Source organism: Vicugna pacos, chromosome 6 (assembly GCF_048564905.1).
Source record: "Vicugna pacos chromosome 6, VicPac4, whole genome shotgun sequence".
In the NCBI taxonomy this organism is placed as follows: Eukaryota; Metazoa; Chordata; class Mammalia; order Artiodactyla; family Camelidae; genus Vicugna; species Vicugna pacos.
In genome coordinates this window covers 32,994,844-33,017,137 of record NC_132992.1, presented here as the reverse complement: position 1 = coordinate 33,017,137, position 22,294 = coordinate 32,994,844, and the positions used below count along the sequence as shown (strand labels likewise).

The 22,294-nt window shown below is 45.4% G+C and overlaps 3 protein-coding genes across 8 annotated transcripts in view; 2 read left to right on the top strand and 1 right to left on the bottom strand.

Moving 5' to 3' along the window:
* The first annotated feature begins 5,810 nt into the window (after positions 1-5,810).
* On the top strand, positions 5,811-10,474 carry CIROP (ciliated left-right organizer metallopeptidase). The gene is given in 20 exon segments (XM_072963893.1): positions 5,811-6,067; positions 6,069-6,100; positions 6,222-6,251; positions 6,254-6,323; positions 6,416-6,446; positions 6,766-6,799; positions 6,802-6,898; positions 7,173-7,308; positions 7,509-7,593; positions 7,728-7,838; positions 7,841-7,863; positions 7,937-8,131; positions 8,305-8,348; positions 8,421-8,517; positions 8,613-8,882; positions 9,249-9,403; positions 9,405-9,473; positions 9,598-9,718; positions 9,720-9,772; positions 10,243-10,474. Coding segments are annotated over 20 exon segments (2,142 nt in total).
* A 158-nt stretch (positions 10,475-10,632) lies between these two features.
* Positions 10,633-13,667, bottom strand: C6H14orf119 (chromosome 6 C14orf119 homolog). 2 transcript variants are annotated; one of them, XM_072962826.1, is made up of 2 exons: positions 13,218-13,667; positions 10,633-11,804 (listed from the first exon to the last, which is right to left on the bottom strand). In XM_072962826.1, exon 2 carries the CDS (start codon positions 11,801-11,803, stop codon positions 11,375-11,377), a length of 429 nt encoding a protein of 142 aa, XP_072818927.1. In that variant the 5' UTR covers position 11,804; positions 13,218-13,667; the 3' UTR covers positions 10,633-11,374. The 2 variants fall into 2 exon arrangements, with proteins under 2 accessions (XP_072818927.1, XP_015105875.2); XM_015250389.3 differs by having other exon boundaries at positions 13,223-13,664.
* Positions 13,461-22,294, top strand: part of ACIN1 (apoptotic chromatin condensation inducer 1) — a 30,282-nt gene continuing 21,448 nt past the window's right edge. The window contains exons 1-4 of one of the 5 annotated variants that reach the window (XM_015250386.3): positions 13,461-13,865; positions 15,302-15,367; positions 17,509-17,620; positions 18,040-18,159. In XM_015250386.3, the coding sequence (XP_015105872.2) occupies positions 13,554-13,865; positions 15,302-15,367; positions 17,509-17,620; positions 18,040-18,159 (610 nt within the window). In that variant the 5' untranslated portion in view covers positions 13,461-13,553. Of the gene's footprint in view, positions 13,866-13,934; positions 14,255-15,301; positions 15,368-17,508; positions 17,621-18,039; positions 18,160-22,294 lie in introns of those variants that run through there. The other 4 variants (XM_015250385.3, XM_031678848.2, XM_072962824.1 and 1 more) reach the window with 4 other exon arrangements.

Below are 22,294 nucleotides of genomic sequence, written 5' to 3'. Positions count from 1 at the left end.
AGCAGTGGAGAAGGAAGGATGTTTGGCGATACCGCCAAGAGGGAGGAAGCTGCCCAAGGTGAGCCTACCAAGGTCAGTCCGCGGTGGCGGCCGCTTGTGAAAGCCGCTCCCCCTGCTCCGTGCACACCTCCCCACCCCACCCCCCACGGATTGCCACACGCCCGGGCCCCCAGGGCCCCCATCCCAGTGTTGCAAGATCCCGGTTGGGGTTGTCGGGGTGGAAAGGGGCCTCCTCACCTCCACCCCCTACCCTGCCCCAAGCCAGTGAGGGGACTGTGGGATGGAGGGGGCTGTACAGGAGATGCTGAGGCGACAATAACCAGGACTGCCTGAAGGCCTGTGCACCTCCTCCAGGCCAGTCACTTCCCGTCACCCACGCCAGCCCCCAGCAGGCAGACCTCTCCTCTCGGAACTCAGCCGGGGCTGCTCCACAGCGGGAATGGTCCAACCTGGACAGGACTCCAGGCTGGCCTCTGTTGCCTGCTCCTCTAAGCAGGCCTGCCTTGGCCCCAGAAAAACTTCAATGAGAAGTTGATTGAGAAGGCCCATTAGAAGTTCCCTGAGGCTGCTCTATGGGGAAATGATGGGTCTTTTTGGAGGAAAATGGCTGCACCTGGCCCTGAATTCTGACTTCAGGGAGCAACAGAAGGGCCCTTGGATTTGGGAGAAGGAAGGCTTCCTACGAGGGAGAGACCCACCTGCGGAGCTGTGGCCTCCCCTTCTCTTTTAGAAACAGGGGTCTGAGGTGGCTAGAGGCAAGCCATCCACAGACTGGATCCCCCATGCCCCACAAGCCAAGCTTCACCCTGAAGCCCCGAACAGTCCAGAACCCTGTTGCTCTCTACACCTAGCACTATCACCCCTGGCCAGGCCATCCAACCCTGCTGCAATCGGGACGGTTTGCAAAACGCCTGTAGCTCCCGCTTTGTCACCATCTGAGGTTAGGACTGCACTTGGGAGATAAGCCCAGGCCCCACCCGCCCGTCCCGAGTGAGACTGCGGGCCTGCTGCAATCGGGACGGTTTGCAAAACCCCTGCTGGCTCCAGCTCTGTCACCATCTGAGGTTAGGGCTGCACCCCAAGATAAAGTCTAGCCCCGCCCACCGGCTCTGCCTTCAAACCTTGCAAGCAGCGTGGCCAGGGGACAGAGCTCCAGGGAAGCCCACTCAGTCTGGAAGCTTTACACAGGCCCAGCACAAGAACCCCTCCCCTTCTGCCTGGTCCTCTCCCATCTCTTCTTCCCTTCATCCCTAGCCTCATCTTTGCGCACCACACCATCCTCTTCATCACCATCCGCTCCCCTTACTCCCCATCTTCCCTCCTCAATTCCATTTTTCATTCTCATTCTCCCTCCTCCTGCCTCCCTCCTGCCTTCTCATCACGCTCATTTATTCATTCCATTCATTCATTTGCTCAAGGGGGAGGATATAGCTTAGTGGTAGAGTGTGTGCCTAGCATGCACGAGGTCCTGGGTTCAATCCCCAGTACCTCTGTTGAAAAATAAATAAATAAGCTTAATTACTCCCCCCCTTCCAAATTCGACTTGCTAGAAAAATGATAAACCCTACTCCAGGCACTTTCCTTATTATTGGAGCCACAGGATAAGCACAGGCCCTGCCCTTTTAGGGCTTACTGGCCCTGAGGGGGACGGACAAACATACAACCACCAATAAATAGGTCATTCTAAATTTGGGGCAATGCTATCAGGCAAAAGTAAAGGGTGACAGTGACAGATACTAACAAGAGAACCTGATTTAAATGCGAACCAGAAGCTCTTTGAGGAAGTCACATGTAAGCAGATATCTCAAAGGTGAGTAGGAGTCAGTCTGACAAAAAGTGGGGGTTCCCAGCAGGGACAGCAGCTCTGCAAAGACCCCAAGCAAGTCCTTCCCAGTCATTGACAGAGGCTGGGGTTGGGGGCAGACTAGACTGAGTTGGGGGAGATAAGGTCAGAGGGGGGCTGAGATCAGATCTTGCTCCAAATGGATCCAGAGCAGCATCTCCACCTTCCAAAGGAGAAGACATTTCCTCTCTCCTGAGGTGAAAGAGAAGAGATGCAGCAGGTGCAGATGCAAACAGGTCTCTAGGAGGCTGAGGCTTTTCCTGTCTAACGGCTTCTGTTTTCACCGTGAAAGAAGAGGTGATTGCAAGTGACTGAGCAGGGGGCCCCGAGGAATACATTTGAAAGTATAAAATCCTAATTGCTGAGAGTGGAAGGGGGAGCTAAGATTTCTGAATTGGGAGTGGCCAGTTGAAGTTGATGATGACCATATTAGGTGACAGCAATTTGTCCTCTGGAGTGACTTCCTTCATGGTCCTTAGCTGCAAAGAAGCCAGTGTAGACAAGACAGATGTCAGGTTCATCTGGGCGTGGGGCTCACCCAGGGAGGCAGGACCAACGGGACAGACAGGGAAGGGAAGGGAATGGATTTCGCACTGAACCTGGAACCTAAGGCAAATAAGGAGAGATGAAAAGACAAGCAAGACCAGTGATTCTTCCAGTGAGCTTGTAGAACAGTGGCAGTGAGCTGGCTTGAGCAAACAAACCATAAGGAAAGGAGATCATATCAGAGAGTGGGATGTTTGATTCAGTTATTTCATAGGTACTGCAGTTTCTGGTGATGATAAGGCCTGGGTCTGACCCTGGTGGTGGCTTGCTGAGGTGGATGGAGAAACACATTAGAGATGAGAGGGTGAAGGAACTGAGAGGTCGAGGTCAGCGTGCTGTATGGAGGGAGCATCCGTATTGATGATGACACCACCCAGGACGACTGCCGTGCTCAGCCCCATCCTCTCTCCACAACCCACATCCTCTCTTTCACCTCCACCCCACCTCCACAATCTCTTCCCTGATCCCCATCTAGTTTCCTACCTCCACACCCTCACCCCATCCCCATCCCCATCCTCTCTTAACCCCGTTCTCCCTCCTCACCCTCATCTTTCTCATCCTGGTCCTCTCAGCACTTTATTTCTCCTCCACACTGGGCACTTTGGAAGCACTATTGCAGGGTGGATTAAGCCTGTGCCCAGGAGCCTAACTATGTGGGTTCAAATCCCACGTAGACCATGTACCCATGTTGTACTGGTTGTAAAAATGGGGTAATAATAATGATAATACCTACCTTATAAGGTTGTTGGAAGGATTACCTGAGTCTGAAGTGCTTGGAACAATGTCTGGGCACCGAGGAAGTGCGGGGTAACTTGCCCGTTATTCCCACCCTCTCTCCTCACCTCCTTCTACTTTCCTCCCTCCATCTTCTCACCCCCATTATCCCTCAGTACCTACTGCAGATTTCTTCAGAGAGGCAGAGGTGAATCAGACTCAGTCCCTGCCCACAGTCTGGCAGGGAAACAAGCACAAGAATAAACTCCAGGAAAATATACGAAGTGCTACTTCAAAGACGTGAAAGAAATGCTCCCAGGGAACAGAGGACATGCAAACTAACTCAACCTGGGAGAGCAAAAAGTGTCAACAGGCAGATAACCTCTCAGCTGGATCTTGGAAGACAAAGAAGGATTTGCTAGGCAAAGGTAGGGAAGAGGTGTTCTAGCCGAAGGAACACGAGATGTTTCCTGTGCAGCTTCTGCTAGAAGGTCTGAAGTTCTGCAGGCAAGTATGAAGGGAGGATGAATCCCTACCCTGGTAGGGGCACGCCCTAGCTCAGTAAGGCCACAAGGGGGCAGCAAAGCATTAGGAGCGGAGGCAGTTGGCGGGGTGGGCAGAAAACCTCCAGAGAATGTCAGAGACCTTGAATCTCAGAGTCAAGCCCTGACCCAAGAGTTTTCCTTAAATTTGGCCTGTTCAACCAGAGCACAAAAGGAAACGCTCGAGTGGGTAGGGAGTGTACAGCTTAGTGGGAGAACGCATGCTTAGCATGCATGAGGTCTTGGGTTCAATCCCTAGAACTGCCATTAAAATAGATAAATAAAAATCTAAAAAGAAAGCTTCTGACACTTGGAGAAAAAGATTAGGTTTGTCTTTAAAAAGGAACAAAAGTCCTCTAGCACATGTTGGTTTGGTAAAAACAAAATAGTTCTCCACTGAGTTGAAAGTGTCTGTGGAATATGTCCTCCTCGCTTGACCTAGTATTTACCATGATCCAGACACTGTTCTTGGCACTTTACAAACTTCAGCCTCATAACAACTCTATCGGGTAAGTACAATCACCCCACTTCTGCGTCACCCCCCCTTCTACAAGTGGGAATATTGGGCCCAAGGTACGATAGATAGAAAGTGACAGAGTTGGTTTGGCTCCAGAATTTGGATGCTTCCCTTGTAATGGGTACTTCCACTCTCAGTCCTGGTGGCTAAAAGCATAAAACCCAGCCTCCTCAGGATGTCAGCAGTCCTCTAAACTCTAGTCCCTGTCTGTCACTAATTAGCTATGTTCCCTATGTCTCACCTGACCTGCTTCTCCAAAAGCTAAAGAATGGGGTTAGGTCTTGTTCCTTCATCCACATACTGGTGGCTCGGCCCTCTGGGATGGCCCAGAAGCAGGCTTGAGGGAGTGCAGGAGGTGGAGGGAGAGCCGCAGGCCTGCAGTTCTAGCAGAGTTGCACAAGTGTTCTGTTAGGAGCTGGAGGAGAGGCTCCGTCCCCCTCTGTCAGGTGTGGAATTTGGGCAGGAGGTGTTAAGAAAGGCTTCGAAGAGTAATTACAGGGAAGGTAGGAATTACCCAGGCGGGCAGGGAAGGAGGGGTATCCAGGCAGGAGAAACAGGTTGTGAAAGAATCATGTGAGCAAAAAAAGAAAACAAAGGCAGTTCTAAGAGCTCAGTAAGAACATCTTCAAACATCTTCTATTGATGTCCACTTTCAAAGTTTACTTCTCCTCTTGGCATGCCTATAAGTGGCTTCCGTGAAGCCTCACAGAGCTAACACAACAGCCTCTTACAGGAAGCGTTAGTCAACTCATATGTATTTAAATGGTGAGCCCCTACATGAGTAGAAGAGATACCTAAAAGTCTTGCAGTTTAGAGTCCTCCCAGTTCTGATGTCAGGGCAAGAGGAGTGCAGAAGCCTTGTTTGTCCATCTCCAGTGAGATAGGCAGGCATCTGTGAAACAAAGAATCTGGGGAAGGGTATGTAGCTCAGGGGCAGAGTGCATGCTTAGCATGCGTGAAGTCCTGGGTTCAATCCCCAACTCCTCCATTAAAATAAATAAATAAACCTCATTACCCCCCCAATTTAAAAAACAAGACAAACAAAAAAAATTTTTTAAAAGGTAGTCTATGGCCATATCACCCTGAATGTGCCGATCTCTTCTGAAGCAAAGAATCCCCTCTCTGCCCCCATATACACACCATTATTATTGTTTTTTTTAATGGAATTGAATCCAGGACCTCATGCACACTAAGCATGCACTCTACCACTGAGCTATGCACCCCCATCCACACATAAGCCATTACTTTAACACCAATTTTTTAGTTCTGGGAAGGTTTCAAGGTTGTCCACTCAGAAGGGCAGAATTCGGCTGAGAGATGGAAGAGGGTTAGGAAAGTTCCTTCATGGAAGAGGCAGGCTCCTCCAAGAAAGGTCAGTCGAGGCCCCAGGGGTGAACACTGCCCCTCCCCGAGCTCTCCACCTCTGGCACCCTGGGGATGCCAGTTTTGATCTTTGTGGTTTACATCCAACCTCCTGGCAGGAACTGCAGATTTAGTCAATAACACTCAAATCTTGAAAAAATAAGCCAGCGTGGTGGAGGGGATTTGGAGAAAGATAGTAAAGAGAGGAACGCCAGAAGTAAGCGAGGCAGGGCAGAAGGGAGTGGAAGACAGGATCCAGGGCAGGCTAAGGAGAGATGCCTGGGAGATGTTGCTGACGTTGCTCCTGGGGGCTGCCACAAGCAGACGTCTAAGTACTGAGACACAGAAGTCCGTGAGCCTTCTCAGGCCCCCTTTCTCCCTACGTCTCCCAGACTTCCACTCATCCTCCCTCACCCTCCCTGGCTCCTGTGATCCTCAACCCCTCCGAATGCAAACCTGATATATCAGAGATCCTGTATCGGAGGGAGCTTGGGATCCTGAGGGAGGCGGGGTGAGGGGAGATCCTGAGCTGGGCGCACGGAGTGGCTGCTCAGTGGCTCCAGGGTGTCCTAGCTGGTGAAGAAGGGAGCAGAAGGGCTGGGAAGTGCTGAGGGGCGGAGCCAGCTAGGGGAGGGAGACCACACAGAAAAGGAACTGGAATTCTAGGACGTTGAGGTGAACGTGACCTCTCGTTAAGTCCCCGCAATGCAAGGACCCCTGCTTCTGGGTTGAGACCTGCATAGCACTGCCATGACCCAGACGCCCCAAACTAACCACAGGTGAGTTCATGTCACTGAGAGTGTATACAATACCTCTTCAGGGGGACCCAGAAATGTCTCCAGCTCACCTACAGTATTCATTCTTACCAGGTGCAGCCTCTTGAACTCAGAGTAACCAAGGAGAGAGTTGCTTGGGGACAAAGGTGAGAACAACTATTCAGATTTGGGGATCTGAAGCTCTCTAACCCGCCCAGACCGCTCCAACACAACTAGCATCAGAATTACTTAATGTGATTCCTGACAATGCAGATCCCTGAGCCCCCTCTCCCCCTGGCAGTTTATTAACTCAGAGACTGCTGGGGCGGGGAGGACAAGACTCCCTGTTCTAACCAGCTGCCTCAATGACACTAATCAGGCTGAAGACTGAGACTTTCTGCCTCTCACTCCTACCCTAGTACCTAGTTTCCTGTCCTCTCTCCCTACCCAGCTGCTAAGCTAGATGCTACAGTCACTCCCTGCCAGGTGCCTGATGCCCATTTCCATGGTTATGCCTTGTGGCAGAGTGGGGACCCCCACAACTGATCCAGTCAGATGGGCCTAGGATCCAAAACACTGAGTTTCTTCTGTACATGCAGGTTACCCACACTCCCAAGTGCTGACAGATCAAGTTCAGATCAAATCCCTTTTCCTTGCTCCGTTTCTCAATCTTAAATGTCATGAGAAAGGGTAGGGAGCATACAAGCAGTTTTTATGACATTGTGCTTATTTGGGGTAACATGGGGAATGCTGAATGAACTTAGGGTGGGGGCTGAAAAACTCCCAAGCCATCCCTTGGTACCACCCCTGCTGAGTTCCCTGGGCCTCCAATTGCAGGATGATGCCTTCAGTGTTACCCTGCCCCTCTCCTTTCCATCCCCACCTGTCCTGGCCCATCCACTGCCCTCTGTCATTGCCTACCCTGCCTGCTGCCAGCTGGACTTGGAAGGCAGGCCTCTTGCTGGTACCACTGTCTACTGTGCCCAGCATCTCACCAGCCCCGGCCTCTGCCATAGTGACATCGTCATGGTGACTATGGCATAACGAATAGAAAGCAGCAAACAGATTAGGGGAGGGAGGGCAGGCCATTCAGCTTCAGTGAAGTGGGAGAAACTACTCAGGGTGGAACAGAAGGTGCTTCAAGCTCTAAAAGCTGATTGGCAGAGGGGCTAGAGAGTGGGGACTCAGTCTTGCTGTGGTACCCTCACTCTGAAGTCCGTTGTCCTCAGGCCACACTCCGTGAATGGCTCCAAGCCCTGGGTTTCTCTGGGCAGCTCTTCAAGGAGTGGAGGGATTGTCCCTCAGGAACCAGTGGTAAATGGGGGAACGCAGGCATGGTCTTCCCACAGTGTCAACCAGGGGGAATCACCGCGATCTCATCATCTCACAGTTCCCCCTCACCCTTCTGAAGTTTTCCTCTCCTCCTATGCCTTCTCCCCTTTCTGTACTCAGAGAGAACTGTTCTATGAGGCAACAAGTGACACGGCAAGATGAGTGGGGACAGCTGCTTCTCACCACCCCAGCTGTTAGCCATAGCCTGGCCAAACACTTGGGAGTGCACCTGGCACTCCCTTGGAAGAAGAGGTGAGGATGAGGACACCTTGGAATGATGGAAGGAAGAGGGAGCCATCAGGTGGCAATCAGTCACCTCTTGCAGCAGGGCCCTTTGTCTTCATACTGGGAGGCCCGGCTTCTCCAGGGTTCCATAATGCCTGCTACCTTCAATGGTGCCCAGGGCACAGGGCTTGACCCAATCACTCTTGCTGCCCTCACAGACTCAGGCTGGTACCTAGCCAACCACAGCGCTGCAGAGGAGCTGTTGTGGGGCCGGGGGGAGAAATAAGGGAGAATTGCAGACTCATAGCTGCATCAGCTTGGGGGAAGTGAGAGAGGATGAAGGGATTCTGTGCTATAAAGTATAATTGAAGCTGTAAGCATAGCTGGCCCTGAGAGATTTGGGGGCTTCATTTGTTCTGAAGGGTCTTTTTCTTCCTGTCTCTCAAGCAGGATCTGGCCTGGAATTTGACCACCTGTGGGATTGGCACCTCAGACATCCTCTGTACTGGCAGGTGTGTGTGCTGAGGGGTTGGCTGCACAGCTGTCAGTGATCCTAGTGTCACTCTACCATCCCTCCCACACAGCGGACCGGGCTGCCACTACTGGCACCAGGACAAGGGACACTGCTCCTCAGACCCCATGCCGGAAGGCTGCTTTGTGTACAAGCCCTTGGCCAGTGGGGTGGGTAGACTAGAGATTGGGGAATGGAACCCAGTGGGCCGAGAGAAGTCAACATCTAAGACCAACACCCTTCTACCTCCTGCCCCACCCTTCAGAGTGAATGCTGGAAGGAAAATGGATTCCCACGTGGGGCGGAGAATCCCCATGGGGAAATCTACCATTTCCAGAGTCGGTGCTTCCTTGCCAACCTCACTTCACAGCTGCTCCCTGAGGACAAGACCTGGCATCCCTCTCGGATCCCACATCTCAAGGAAGCAGAGCTCACTGGCGGCTGCTACTTACATCAATGCACAGAGAGGGGAGCACACAAGGGGCAGGTGGAGGGATCGCCCTGGGTCCCATGCCTTCCAGGAAAGGCTATTCAGGTGGGTTATCAGAAGTGGAATAGCTGTAGCACACTGGCAAAAGGTTTGGAAGTGCTGTTATGGTAGTACTATCCAAGGTATTTTGATGTTCATTCATTTTTTATTATCATTGAAGTATAATTGATTTACAATATTATATGTTTCACGTGTACAGTATTTTTATATATTCCATTTGAAGTTCTTATAAACTATTGGCTATATTCCTCATGCTGTACAATATATCCTTGTAGCTTATTTATTGGTGTTTATTCTTTTACTCAGTACCCCACTGAATCCATGGCTCTAGAATGTACATTTTTCCTCAGAAGGAGAGCTTGAGCAAGTAACTGAAGCTATAACTGTACCCTGCTACACATCTCCTTGCAGATACCTGGGTACCACGGTCTTCTCTTCTGTTCCCAGGGTCGGCTGCATCAGACTAAAAAAGGTACTGATGCTATGACTTACTCACCTGTGAGTCTTTCAACCCAAGACCTGTTATTCCGGCTGTCTTTAGGATTGGCTGGGCCCCCAGGCCACTCTGAGGAAGGCAGAGCGAGAACTGACTGCAGCAGCACTACAGGCGCTGGTGAGCAGAGGAAGCCCTGGCACGTGAGGATTTGTGCAGTGGGCCAAGGGGAATGCTCAACCCTCTGAGGCCTTTTCATTCATTCCACTCCCAGGGATACTCTTCCAGGGACTGTATCTCCATTAAGAGATCCAAATGTCCACTTAGGTGCTCTTTCCACAGCCCTGTGATTGTCACTAGTCTGGTGTTCCTGTGGGTGTGTGTCTTTGGCTGCCAAGGGCACTCAGCTGGTATGATGCACAGGGCCCTGACCCCATCTCTCCAGAAGGAAAGTTCTAGAACTGTATTATAGAGGAGTCACCTTTACCACCAAATACAGCAGGTAAGATAGTATTTCAAGTTTTCTTTCAAACTCCCAGGTCCACATATTCTAAATTACATTGATTAAGCACTCATTCATATGTATACTGTCCTGTACAGGGTCAGTATTTCAGAAAACAAGGATTCTCGACTAACACCTGGGGCCTATCACTGTGAGATACCTCTTCAACAATAATGGAGTTCCTCCATCTTAGGATATAGGGATCCTTGCTCCCTTCTTTTCTTAAGCACTACTCAGGCAGCATGCCTAGCTACCTAAACACCATAGCCTAACTGTTCCCCTAAGCCATTTCCCTCACTACCAAGTTAGGTCTCCTTCCAACAATTTAAGATGCTAGAAATCTTGGATCTTGGTTTTATTCTTACTTCCTGATTTCCTGTTTAGCTTACTGTTTGGATGATTCTTCATGAGCTCTATGTATTAAAATAAAGGTAGGGCCATTCACCTCCTGAGCCTTGGCATTATTCCAGGCCAAATACTCTATGACCTGGGCTTTTGGTTACCTTGAACCATAATCCCTCCATGGCCCATCTAAGTCTGCTGCTGGGGCTCTGCCGTATGTTGCTTATCCTGATGGGTGCCCTAGGAACTGTGGCCTATCAGAAACAAGCTACTCTTCAGGTGGGACCATCTGGCTCTTACCATTCACCAGAGCTCCAAAGCACAATAAGGGGCCGACTTGAAGGAATAAAAGAGGTGTGATACTACCGAGAGCATGACATCAGAAATCATCTTAGGAGAAACTAGATGAAAAGTCGATCTATTGTCTACACTTAAGTCCTACTTTTCTCAGAATGCCTCTTTCTCTGTATATCAATGATACACTAGCTTTACAATGAAAGAAAAGGGAGAGATTTTTGGTTCTGAAAATTCATTCTTTATTTTGATAGAAAAAAAATAAACCCTTCAACCTGTAAAAAGTGTCACTTGTTTTCACATTGTTGTAAAGCAAACTTACAGAATAGGAACATCTGCTACCAGTTCCAAGGATGTCACATATGCTTTAGAAAAGTCATTGCTATTTGGATTCAAACAAACATCAGCATGGAGGAAGGAGTAACTAATTAACTCCCTCCTGATTTTTTCCATAATTTTACTAAATCATCACTAGGAAAGCTAGCAGTTGGGATGTCACATAATTATGCCAAAATCTGGCAAAGGTGATGAAACCAGCCATCTGAATCCAGCTAAATTATAAAAACATGGCCTTTTATTGCCCTTCTCTCTTGTTTCTAGAGTAGGAGGGCTCCACTTTATATGCCCATGGGCCAGCAGTAGGCTTGAGTTATAATGTGTAGGTTCCTTTTTGTTATAGTTGCAAAAGAAGCCTTTAAATTCTTGAAAGTCTGACATCTTTTGAAAAGAAGCAAGCTAGGAAGCAGACTGCTGATCTGGATTTGCTCAGATGGAAAACATTTACACTAGGAGTCCAGTTGATATGCTGTTCCCATTGAAATCATCGGACCCGTACTGCGCAGCGAGTTTAGCCAGCTAATCAGGATCCCATCCCCAAACATTCAAGTGATACATCTGAAGTTCTCACAGTAGAGTTGTGGCCTTGGCTCCATCAGCTATGGTTTTCATCTTTGATTTTCATGTCTGTCAGTCTTTACCAGCTGTAGCAGCCACTGCTTGGTAAAACTTTGCCACGAAGTCTGGCTCACTGACCTCCAACTGCCTGATGAATTCATTGCGCTCCTGTTCAGCCCAACCTCGAAACCACTGATCCCAAAGACGCAGCTGGCACTCAAAGATACACGGTGGTCGGTTTGCTCCAGATACACTAAGCTGCTCCAGACCTTCCAGCAGTGGCTGTAATTTTCCTGGCACTGCCTTGGCTACCAGGTCCTGTAGGAAACGTTCACGCTGGGGACCTGACCAGCTGGCAAACCAGTGAAGAATACACTTCATCTCCTGGGAAGTGATGTAAGACATTGGGGGAGGGGAAGAGTCAGAAATATTGTCTGGTACTGAGGGTAAGGGAGAAGGGAAGGATAGCGGCATCGAAGAGGAAGATGATTCCAGTGGCATCCTGAAACATGAAAGCACCGTTACATACTTCCTACATAGAGCAACCAAAATAACTTCCCAATAACAAGGAATCTTATCACAGTTACCATCTACAAAGAAAACTACTACTCACCAATTCAGTGTACAGAAAAACAACAGGGTCCTTTACTTAGATTATTATTCAACTACCTTAGAGAAGGCACCCAAGAATAACTTCATATTTACCAACCTTCTTCTCTCTTTTTCAAACCCATTACCCTCCCCAACCACTGCCTTCTTCCATCATTCTTATAACCTAAAAATATCCAAAACATTTCTTGTTCATTATTTCCCACCTAATTCTATATTTCAGGTTGAGCAAAGGAAAAAAACAACAAAAAATAAGATTAATACTGGTCCAATACATCTTCCCTAAAATGAAAAAAAGGTACACATTTTTTAATTGAGCCAAGTAGCTGGTTAGGGCCTAGATGCTGATCACTGCAGCGCTATCAACAGTGGGGAGGGAAAAAGTAAAGAAAAAACATCATTTATGATGAAAGAGGCTTCTCTGCAATATGCAGTCTCTGAAATATGCCAAGAACTTCCTAACTCCAATGTTTTCTTATATTCCCTATAAAGCACCAGGAAAAATTAAAGAGCACAGTGAGGGCACCTTGCCCCAAATAACACAGTAAGAAAAACATCCAAGTGTTTATTCAAAACTGAAAAAATAGTCTAGTTGGTTTGGTGGCTTAGGGATCTAACAGGTGTTATACTGCTGTAGATGTGTGACGACTCATGTCTAAATAATTTTCCTTCACGTTTAAAAGAATAACTACTGACGCTTTGCCACTGATTCGCATCACTAATGCAACTGGAAAGTCAACCAACTTGAATAGTTCGCAAACAGCACAGTATGAGTCTCTAACAACGAAAACCTTAACCTACTTGTATACGACCTATTTTACTGTTTTACTGTTTGTGTTCCTTCTGCTTTAAGTTGGACTATTTGTAGTGACAAAAAAAAAGGATTCCCCAAAGCAATGAGCATCAGTTCAATACCAAAACAGTCCAGGGAGATTGTCTTTTTCACAGTGGCCCTACAAGAAGCAATTCTTCCTAAAGAAATTTTATTCTCTTATTCGGGGAAAGGGAGAACTTTTTCCGAGCGTTGCTACATGGCTTCGAGGGCAAATTCAAGTTCAACGATCATGAATTAGTTCACAGTCTGGGTCCAAAGACCCCGTGCTGTCACTTGCCCACTTCGGAGACCATAGAGGTCCACAGGCATTCCGAGGTCCCAAAGAGCAACGTAGCCTTAGATGGAGTGGCGGAGATTCGGAGGGTGGGAGGTGGCAGCTGTTTCCGTAAGGGAGCGGGAGGCTCCCTACTAAGGGTAGCCGGCAAAAACATAGTCTGACCCGGCCCAAAGAGGGACTTCTACCCCGCTTACCTCACCTTTCCTCTCACAGAGCACCCGGAGACCGTCACAAGAGTACTTATACTCCGACTATCGCCGCCGCTTCCATGTTTCCTGAAAACCCCGAGGAGGGCCAGCCGGGCAGCCCACGCACTTCCGGTCCCGGACCAGCCCCAAACACCCAAGCACCCCAGCGCCTCAGCCTCAGGTCCGGAGATGGCCGAATAACCCCGATTACGGTTATGCCAGAGTCGAGGGCTTCCGAATAGATTCGATTCAAAGACTCGGTAAGACGAAGATAACCGAGCTCTGAAAGCAGCATGAGGGAGGGGGACCAGCTGGGAGGATGGAAAGAACCGATTGGTGCCGATGTGGAGACGGAAGTACCCGAGCAGTTCCGGAGGAACCCGGGGAGTTCTGAGTGGTAATCGAGGGGTTGACTATGGCAGTGGGCGGGATCAGCTCGGTACGTTCGAAGGGCGTTGGCGGAAATTACCGAAGATGCCCGAAGCCGTCGGGACGGACCCGAGTACCTCACGCAAGATGGCGGAGCTGGAGGAGGTGACTCTGGACGGGAAGCCTCTTCAGGCGCTCCGGGTGACCGACCTGAAGGCCGCACTGGAGCAGCGAGGCCTAGCCAAGAGCGGGCAGAAGAGTGCCCTGGTCAAGCGGCTCAAAGGGGTGAGGAGACGGCGTTGCTGGGGTGTCGGAGGGGAGTAGACCCGGTAGAGCCGAGTCTCTGCCGCGGCGCAGGCGCAGTGTCCGGGCTCGGCGCGAGCTCGCTCAGGCCGCCAGCGCGAGCCTCCGGATCCGCGCGCACGGTGGTTGGCGAGGCTCGCGCTGGAATAGAGATAGCGCCGGTTCCCGCCTTAACGGCAGCGGCGCGAGCCCAAAATGGGAGGGTGCGCGCTACTCTCCTGGAGTGTCTTAAGCTCCTTCCTCCTTCCCCCACCCCCTCCTTGTTTGTGTCTGTGGTGTCGGCGCATGCGCTGCAGAAGGAGTTAAATCCCACTACAACCACCGGCGTTGCTGGCCTGAGGGGGGCGAGTTGGGCTGGGTCGGAGTTCGGGGTATAGTTGGGCGGAGGGGTTGATGGGGTTGGTATCGATAAACGAAAGAATAGAACTGGGGTGGGGTAAAAAAAAAAAAATGTCTGCTTGATTAGATCAGAAGGCGAGATGAAGAGAAACCTTGATTTGAAGGGGCTTGGTTAGGTAGGGGTGTATAATTTATAGAGCATCCAAAAGCAATTTGGGTGGGTAAGAGTTTGGTGAATACTGATAAGAGAAGCAAGGCAGGCTACTATATGTTGGGGGTTTTGAATCGGTTTGAGTAGATTAGAGTGGGATTGTCAAGAGGTAGATAGATGGATTGGTGTGTATAGGTTTGATGTAAACCGAGGGAAGGTGAGGATTTCTTGATTTTGAATAGGGTTAATTAGGGTATGTGGCGAGTAGTACAGATTCGGGCTAGGTTGGCTCAAGGGTTAACTTGGCAGACCGTTTCTTATACTGAAGCTGACAGTTTCTTGTGTGTGTGTGTGTGTGTGTGTATTGGATCAGACAACAGTTTATAGAGCCTGTGGTCATTTTGTTCTGTAGCCTCCTCTTTGAAATTTTTATAAATTTGGTACATCTAAGTGCCACTCTTTTGGAAACGATACAGATTCACTCAGGTAGACCTAGTCCTTGATAACTCACCAAATAGTTCAGTCATGCCAAAACCATGTTGGTTTCATGTATTTGAACCTAATGGAGTATTTGAAGTGAAGGGCCAGATTTAGAGGGGACACCAGTCAGAAATGCAGAAGATAATAGGGATTGTAGTACTGGTTTTGTCACTGTCGCTGATTTCATTGCATAGCCATGTCACTAATTTTCCCGATGTGTCTGTATTTTACATCTGTACATTTGGGAGCAGTAACCATGGCTACCTTTAAGGGTCTTCTGAAGATGAATGAGAATGCTATTAGTAAAGGGCTTTTAGGTCCCTGGAAAAGGAGTACAGTTTAAGTGTGTATGGTTAATCATTGCATTTGATGAAGAGATTGGGGGAGGGGTGGGGTGGGTTTTTTCCCCCACCCCCTGGTTTCTGACTTTTGCCCTTCTCTATACCAGGCTCTAATGCTAGAAAATTTACAGAAGCACTCAACACCCCATGCTGCATTCCAGCCAAACTCTCAGGTAAGAAAACAGGTTCATTAGATGGCGTGGGCTCTTTGGATGCATAGAGACTGGTAGGAAATGGTGTTGTGTATTTGATGCTTAATTTCTCACCAATATTTTCCTAAGTTCCCTGGGTTGGAAATGTTTTCATACTAGGACAATTGAATTCTAATGAAGAATTCAAGACAGGGAAGGTATAGCTCAGTGATAGAGTACATGTTCAGCATGCGTGAGGTTGTGGGTTCAAGCCCTAGTACCTCCATTACAGATAGGTAAATACCTAATTACCTCCCCCCACAAAAAATAAATACGTATATACGTACATACATTTTAAAAAGAAGAATTCACGGATCAGAGGAGCTGTTAGTTAATTTCTGGTAGTTGAAATGATGTGTGCAGAAAGTTGTGGTTCTGATTGATTAAGTGGAGTGCAAGGGTCTGAAGTTGTCTATTTGCCATTGATTTGGGAAAAGTAGTTGATGGCTTTGAGTGTAGATATGAAGTAGACTAGTCAACAGGGCAGTGTAGGAAAGTACTTGCTGATCAAGAAGAATTCTTGTGTTGACATAGATTTTCTAAAAATTCAGTTCTTTGGAAATCATCCACCATTACTAGTTAGTACTAAATTATGCAGTTGCTCCTAAACATCATTAATTGCTCTGTTACTTAGAGCAAGAAACTTAACCTTTGGAGGCCTTGGTCTCCTCAGTTTCCCTGTGTAAGGTGAAAAAGGGTTGGACTGGATCCATAGTTTTACAACTGCTCTGCTGGGGTTTGTGGAGCTGCTTTTGGAGGCTTCCTAGAGAAAATACCTTCTTCCCGAGTGAATAGGGGTTCACATTCCACTCTTAAACTAGATTAGATCTACTTCTGTCTGCTTCGTATATTGTTTCTGCATAAGATTTCTTTGGAAGAAATCATTCCCGGTTTAAAGAAAAACTAAAATTCTTACACTGCATGGTCTCTTAAGATTCTTTTTAGCGTTTAACATCCCCTCATTATAGTGTCATGCACTTAAAGGAAAAAATCCAGGTCTTTGTTAGTGCAATGCTGTGCAGCTCCAGTACTAGATGAAGTCCCAAGATACTGTGGAAAAACAAGAGAGCCTTCCTACTCCCTTGTTACTAGCTCATTAAGCTGAAAGTATCATAATCTAACTAGCTTACAGAGGTTTAGTAAGTACTTTAACAAGCATGAGAAATTGCCTAAGTTTACCATTCTGTACCTTTTGCACATTACATTTTAGTCTTTGAAATTTTGCTTTTATTAATGTAGGGTTTTTGCAACAAATGCATATATTCTTAATGCTTGCAATCCACACTTCATCAGTGTGCACTGAGTACCAAGAGACTCATCTGTATTTTAGGTGAAAGTAAACATTTACCGTGCTTAGGAAAGATGCCTAATGATGTAGAAAGTATTTATTCAGATTTTTTTCTTTTTCTGAAATTCCAATAGGACTTGTTAAGCAAGAAGGTTCTCAGGGGGAGGACTTGTGAAGAGAAAGCTGAAGAGCAAAAGAGTGACATGGGAGTCTGTTTTGCAGGAAAAAAATGGGAAAAGGGATTAAGCTCCTAGATTTTAAATATTGTTACCAAAGAGTTATTCTCACCCAGAGAAAATAGAAGTAGAACTCTGTCTAAATGCTGAATGGATGTCCCTTTTCTCAGTCTCTTGCTTTCATGCTTTTAAATCCTGTAGTTGAATTTTGGAGATGTTTGACACAAACTGTTTCCTGGATAGGTGTGTCAACAAAAGATGAACTAGTATGAACTAGTATCTTTTCCCTTCAGTTTTTGATATTACTAAAAGGAAAACTTAGGTGATCTTTAGATAATTTAGATTATCTAAAACTCTAGGTTAAAAAGCATAATTTTATAGGCACTTTTATTTCTTTTTAAATTATTTGTGCATCACTTTTTGGTTGGGAACTGAATATTTAAAATAAAAAATTATGTGTGCATTTCCTCTTTTTGTCATCTTTTCGTGAATCATATTTTGGTCCTCATCCTAGGAGTAGTTTAGAAAAGGGTCCTGCAACATTTTCATTATCTTTCTTGAGTCCAAATATAAGGGGTAGACCTTTGCTCCATGGAATTTTCTTCTTGCATTTTCCTGGTTTGCTTTCCTAGACTGTCTTTTCCATGTCCTCCATACAGATTGGCGAGGAAATGAGCCAGAACAGTTTCATAAAGCAGTATCTGGAAAAGCAGCAGGAGCTGCTTAGGCAGCGTCTGGAACGTGAAGCTCGAGAAGCTGCAGAACTTGAAGGTAAGCCCAGACTGTCACTTCTTACAAGGAGTTCTTCAGCCTTGTTCCTGCCACTGAGTAGATGGGCCTGTCTCAGTAGGCAGTTTCAGGAATAAGTCAGGCTGAGACTGCCACTTCTTTGCTTTGGTAGTTTATGGAGCCAAGTGAGTTACTATTTGCCTTTTGTCAGGGAAGAAGATACTTAATTTGACTATCTTGTTAGAGGAGGATTCTTGCCAACAGGAAGAGTTATAAGTAAATTAAGCTACCCTTTAGTTGAACTAGAGCTTAATCCTAGGGAGTTTTTCTCTGTGTACAGTGCTCTTTTTAGTATATACTCTGTATCCGTGACTTTGCCTGACCTCCTTCACTCCTCTACATATTCCCACATGCTGAGCCCTTCACTCCCTCCCTGCCCCGACCCAATCTGTACTTTGCAGAAGCTTCAGCTGAGTCGGAGGACGAGATGATCCATCCCGAGGGAGTGGCTTCCCTGCTGCCTCCTGACTTTCAGAGCAGCCTGGAGAGACCAGAGCTGGAGCTCAGCAGACATTCACCCAGTACGTATCTCCCTCCCCACTGCGCTGTTTTGTCAATCCTGCGTAGTTGGTGGGGGGAGGTAGTTATGCCTCCTTTCATGCTAAGCCTCCTTTAAAGTCCCAAGAAGATTCTGTGACATTGTTATTTGACATCTGTTTTCATGGAAATTATGTCCTTTTTGAAGTCTGCTCTCACCTCTATATTGTGTTAACCTCTCAGAGTATTTTATAAGGCAGTGTGATTTTTCTTCTCACCTGTATACCTCCTTAACCTCCTCTGCCTCTGAATTTAGCAACAGTTCACAACTCTTTTTCATCTCTTCACCAATTGTATGTATTACGTGTTACACATTCAGTCATCCCCCCAAATGGGCATCTGCTTCAGTTTATTAATTTTTTCAACAAGTTTTTACTGAGTGCCTGTTGTATGCTAGCACATGCTAGGCACCAGGAATATAGTAGAGAAAAAGACAAGTCTCTGCCATAATGAAACATACAGTCTAGTGAGGAGATGGACGTTAAACAAATTATTATGTCATTAACTAGAGTTACGTGATGTGAGAGTCAGTGCAAGGTTTTATGTAAGCATATAGGGAGCTTAAACCCAGTGTGTAGGATTGGTTCAGGGAAGATTAATTTTTTCATATTATAAAAAATATTAAGCACCCACTTTTGCGTAGTATCTCAAGCAAAAATCTGTAAATGCAGCCTAAGACAGTGTACCTTTGGGAGAACATGTGCATAATACATATGGATAATAGGTTGAGAAAGTAAGCCAGTGTGTAAATTACCAAGTATTTTGAATCATTATTAATGTTAGTTGTGATGGGGAGGTGATCATTCCTATTTAATACTTTTAGAATATGTGGAAGTTGCTAGCTCTTCTGATTAATATAGAAGCCCTTCCTGAAAATAGATTTTTATGAGATATTTAATGATGGGAGAAAAATAAGTTTTTTTAGAGACCTCTTTTCTCTTCAGATATAAAAGTAGCAGACCATCAATTGATCCATTTTGCTCTCAGCACTCTTTTCATCACTGATTGTGAAGCCAGGAGGAAGGGGAAAACTCTTTTATAAATTAGTTGTCATTGTTTCTTCTTTAGTAAAAATAAGCCAAAAAATTATGTATTGAATTCTGCTGTGTATGTATCTCCGTGTTAGAGTATACGGAGAGTTAGCACATTGTAAAACCTATTAGGGAGAAGATAATCACACACAAAACTAATAATAGAAGATGCTATGTTTTAAGACAGACAAGAATGATTGTGATGTTTAATTTTAAAGGTAATGGGGGAACCATTGAAGATTCTTTATAGAAACATGATTTTATAAGGAACTCTCTTTAAAAAGAGAGAGCCTCTCTGTGTTCTAAACATAATTTGAAACGAAAATGAGGTATGGATCCTGAAATAGATATAACGTTTCAAAAGCAAATAAAGATGTAGTGTGAAGGTGATCTCTCTCTTCAGAGCTTTGTGTCATCAGCAGGACTCTGCCTATGGTTGTAATAGATGGAGGGAGGCAAAACAGGTAAAAGGAAAGAGGTGAAAAGTCAATAAATGAATGTAGTAAATTGTGGAGTACAGCTAATAGTTACTTTATGTTCTCTTCAGTGCACTCTATCCATAAACTTTCCTCCCTCTTATCTCAGAATATGAATCTCATTATAGTTGTGGCACAGAATTTGGTCAGGGTCCTAGTGAAGTGGTAGTTTGGAGTTTTAGGTGTACACTGTCTGCCATAGGCCAGCAAAATATTAGGATTCCAGCTTATTTATTAGCTCTGGATGTTTTGGCTTCCTTTTTTTTAGTAAGATTTTGATTAAAGTAAGGTTCCTAGTAACATTTTGGTAATCAGTAGTGGCACCTGAGGTTTCTTTTGTTTGTTTGTTGTGTTTGTTTAAGAATATGGATTCCTGGAATCTACCCCAAGAATCTCAAGGAATGTGAGTCCTGAAACCTTACATTTTTTTAAAAGTCCCCTGGTAGTTCTGTTGATCAACTCAACTTATGAATGACTAAGTGAAAGAATAGTTTTCCAGTATTATATTTAATCAGGATCCTTGGCATATATTATAGAAACCTCCCATTAATGTGCTGTAGACAAAATCTCAAATAGGATGGAAGGGTTGTTTTATAAAATCCTTCCTGGCTCTCCTTCTTAACTTCTTATCACTATACCACTTTTCTCAGATTTTTTTAAGGTGTCGGGAGTCAGTATTCACCCTCCATTGTCAGAAGTTGTTTGGATTCCCTTCTAGATCTTAACTAGGTGTACAAAAGTCCTTACTACCTTTAGTTAATTTTTTTGAAAAGAGCTCACTCTAGGAAAATTAGGGGGGAAATACAAAAACATTAAAAAATAGATAGTCAGAATACACATTAACAAAGGTATAGCTTCGGGTGATCTTAGCCAGCCTTTGGCTTACAAAGAGCATATAGCCCTCTTTCCTGAGTATTGTACAAATCTAGATGCTGAGATTTCAAAGAAATGCTAGGTAAGTTACTTATATAGCTAGCATCAGTCAGATTAGGTTTGACATCATTACCAGGTCTCCATTCTTTTAATTTCTGCTGCTTCTTATAGTCAAGAATACCCTTTGGCCACAGGCTTTGCTGTGATCTCTATAGCCACCTTACTTGGGTCCTGCAAATCTTGCCTAGGGATTCATTTTCCAGGGTAAAGAAACTACTTTCCTATATGGCCCTTAAACATTGTCACTTTAATACATTCTACACTGCCGAGCAGCCATCTTTGCCTTTCTCCTGAAGGCTTCTGGCTTTGGAATCTTGAAAACCTTACATTCACCCTGACTTGTTTTTTAATTCCTGAAATTTATTTCTTAATCTGTTACCAATATTGGTTCTACCCTTTGCTAAAGGTGCTCAGTTTCTGCACTTAGTAACATCTGGCTGAAGAGACTCGTGTGGCCATGTGCACATAATAGAAGATGGCATCTTCCCCAGAACTTTGTCTGTGTCACATCAGCTCTTCAGAAGGAGCTAAAAAGAATTTCTCGTCTCTTTCTTATGTTTTGTATTGCTTACTAGATTCTTGTTTCATATTTGAGGATTCCCTCTAGTTGTCACTTTTTTTGCAAAACAGTGATGACCAAAACTTACTGAACAGCCCTGCCCATTTTTCTCTCATCTCTTTAATGACTTACTAGGCAAGTGCTCCTAGAGGAGTAGTCATCTAGAATCCTACCACTGCAGTTTTACAGTATCAAAATAACATGAGCCAATATAATAGCATACAATTTACAATAGATGGAGAAAAGGTGTATTTGCTTGTACATACCTAATTTTAAAATAACAACCCTAAAACTCTTAATTTGACTTGTTTAGCATATTTATCTCTGGCTAACTTTGTACATGCCTTTTATTTTATTTTTTTTCTTAAAGTCACGTTTGTTCAGAGCATGTATGTGCTTACTGAAGGCCTGTTATTCACCTCAAAGCATCTTTGGTATATATGTGCTTATAACACTTGCTTTTAAGTTGAAAAAACAAATAGAGTGTTTCTTATATAGAACTTGCAATGATAAAAACAAATACTTGGGATGGTTAGACCTATAAATGTTAGCTGTTTATAGTATTTGAAGAGTATCTGAGAATCTCTTCTGTAGGTTTTCCCTCCAGAGTGTAGGATTTTATCCTTTTAAAGACGCTTGTTTTCTTATTACAAAAAGTAGTATGTATTCATTAGAAAAATTTTGGAAAAACTAGAAAAACAAAATTTTTTAAAACAAATTTTCAAATCAGAAGTCTCCACAAACAAAAATAACCACAATTGATATTTTGGTGTATAATTTTCCAGTCTTTTCTTTGTCTATATATAAGTTTATGGTATCTGCAATATTCAGTCTTTACCTTCCCTCCAACCTGGTCAGTTTTTTCTTTTCTTTTTTTAAAATTATTAAGCATCTGGATAGTGATTTTTTTTAAGACTTTTTTTTTAGAGCAGTTTTAGGTTCACAGCACAATTGAGAGAAAGGTACAGAGATTTCTCATATTTCCTCTGCCCCCAAATATGCATACCCTCCCTAATTATCAACATCCCCACCAGAGTGGTAAATTTCTTAACAACACGAACCTATACTGACATACGTAATCACCCAAAGTCCATAGTTTACCTTAGGATTCTCTCTTGAT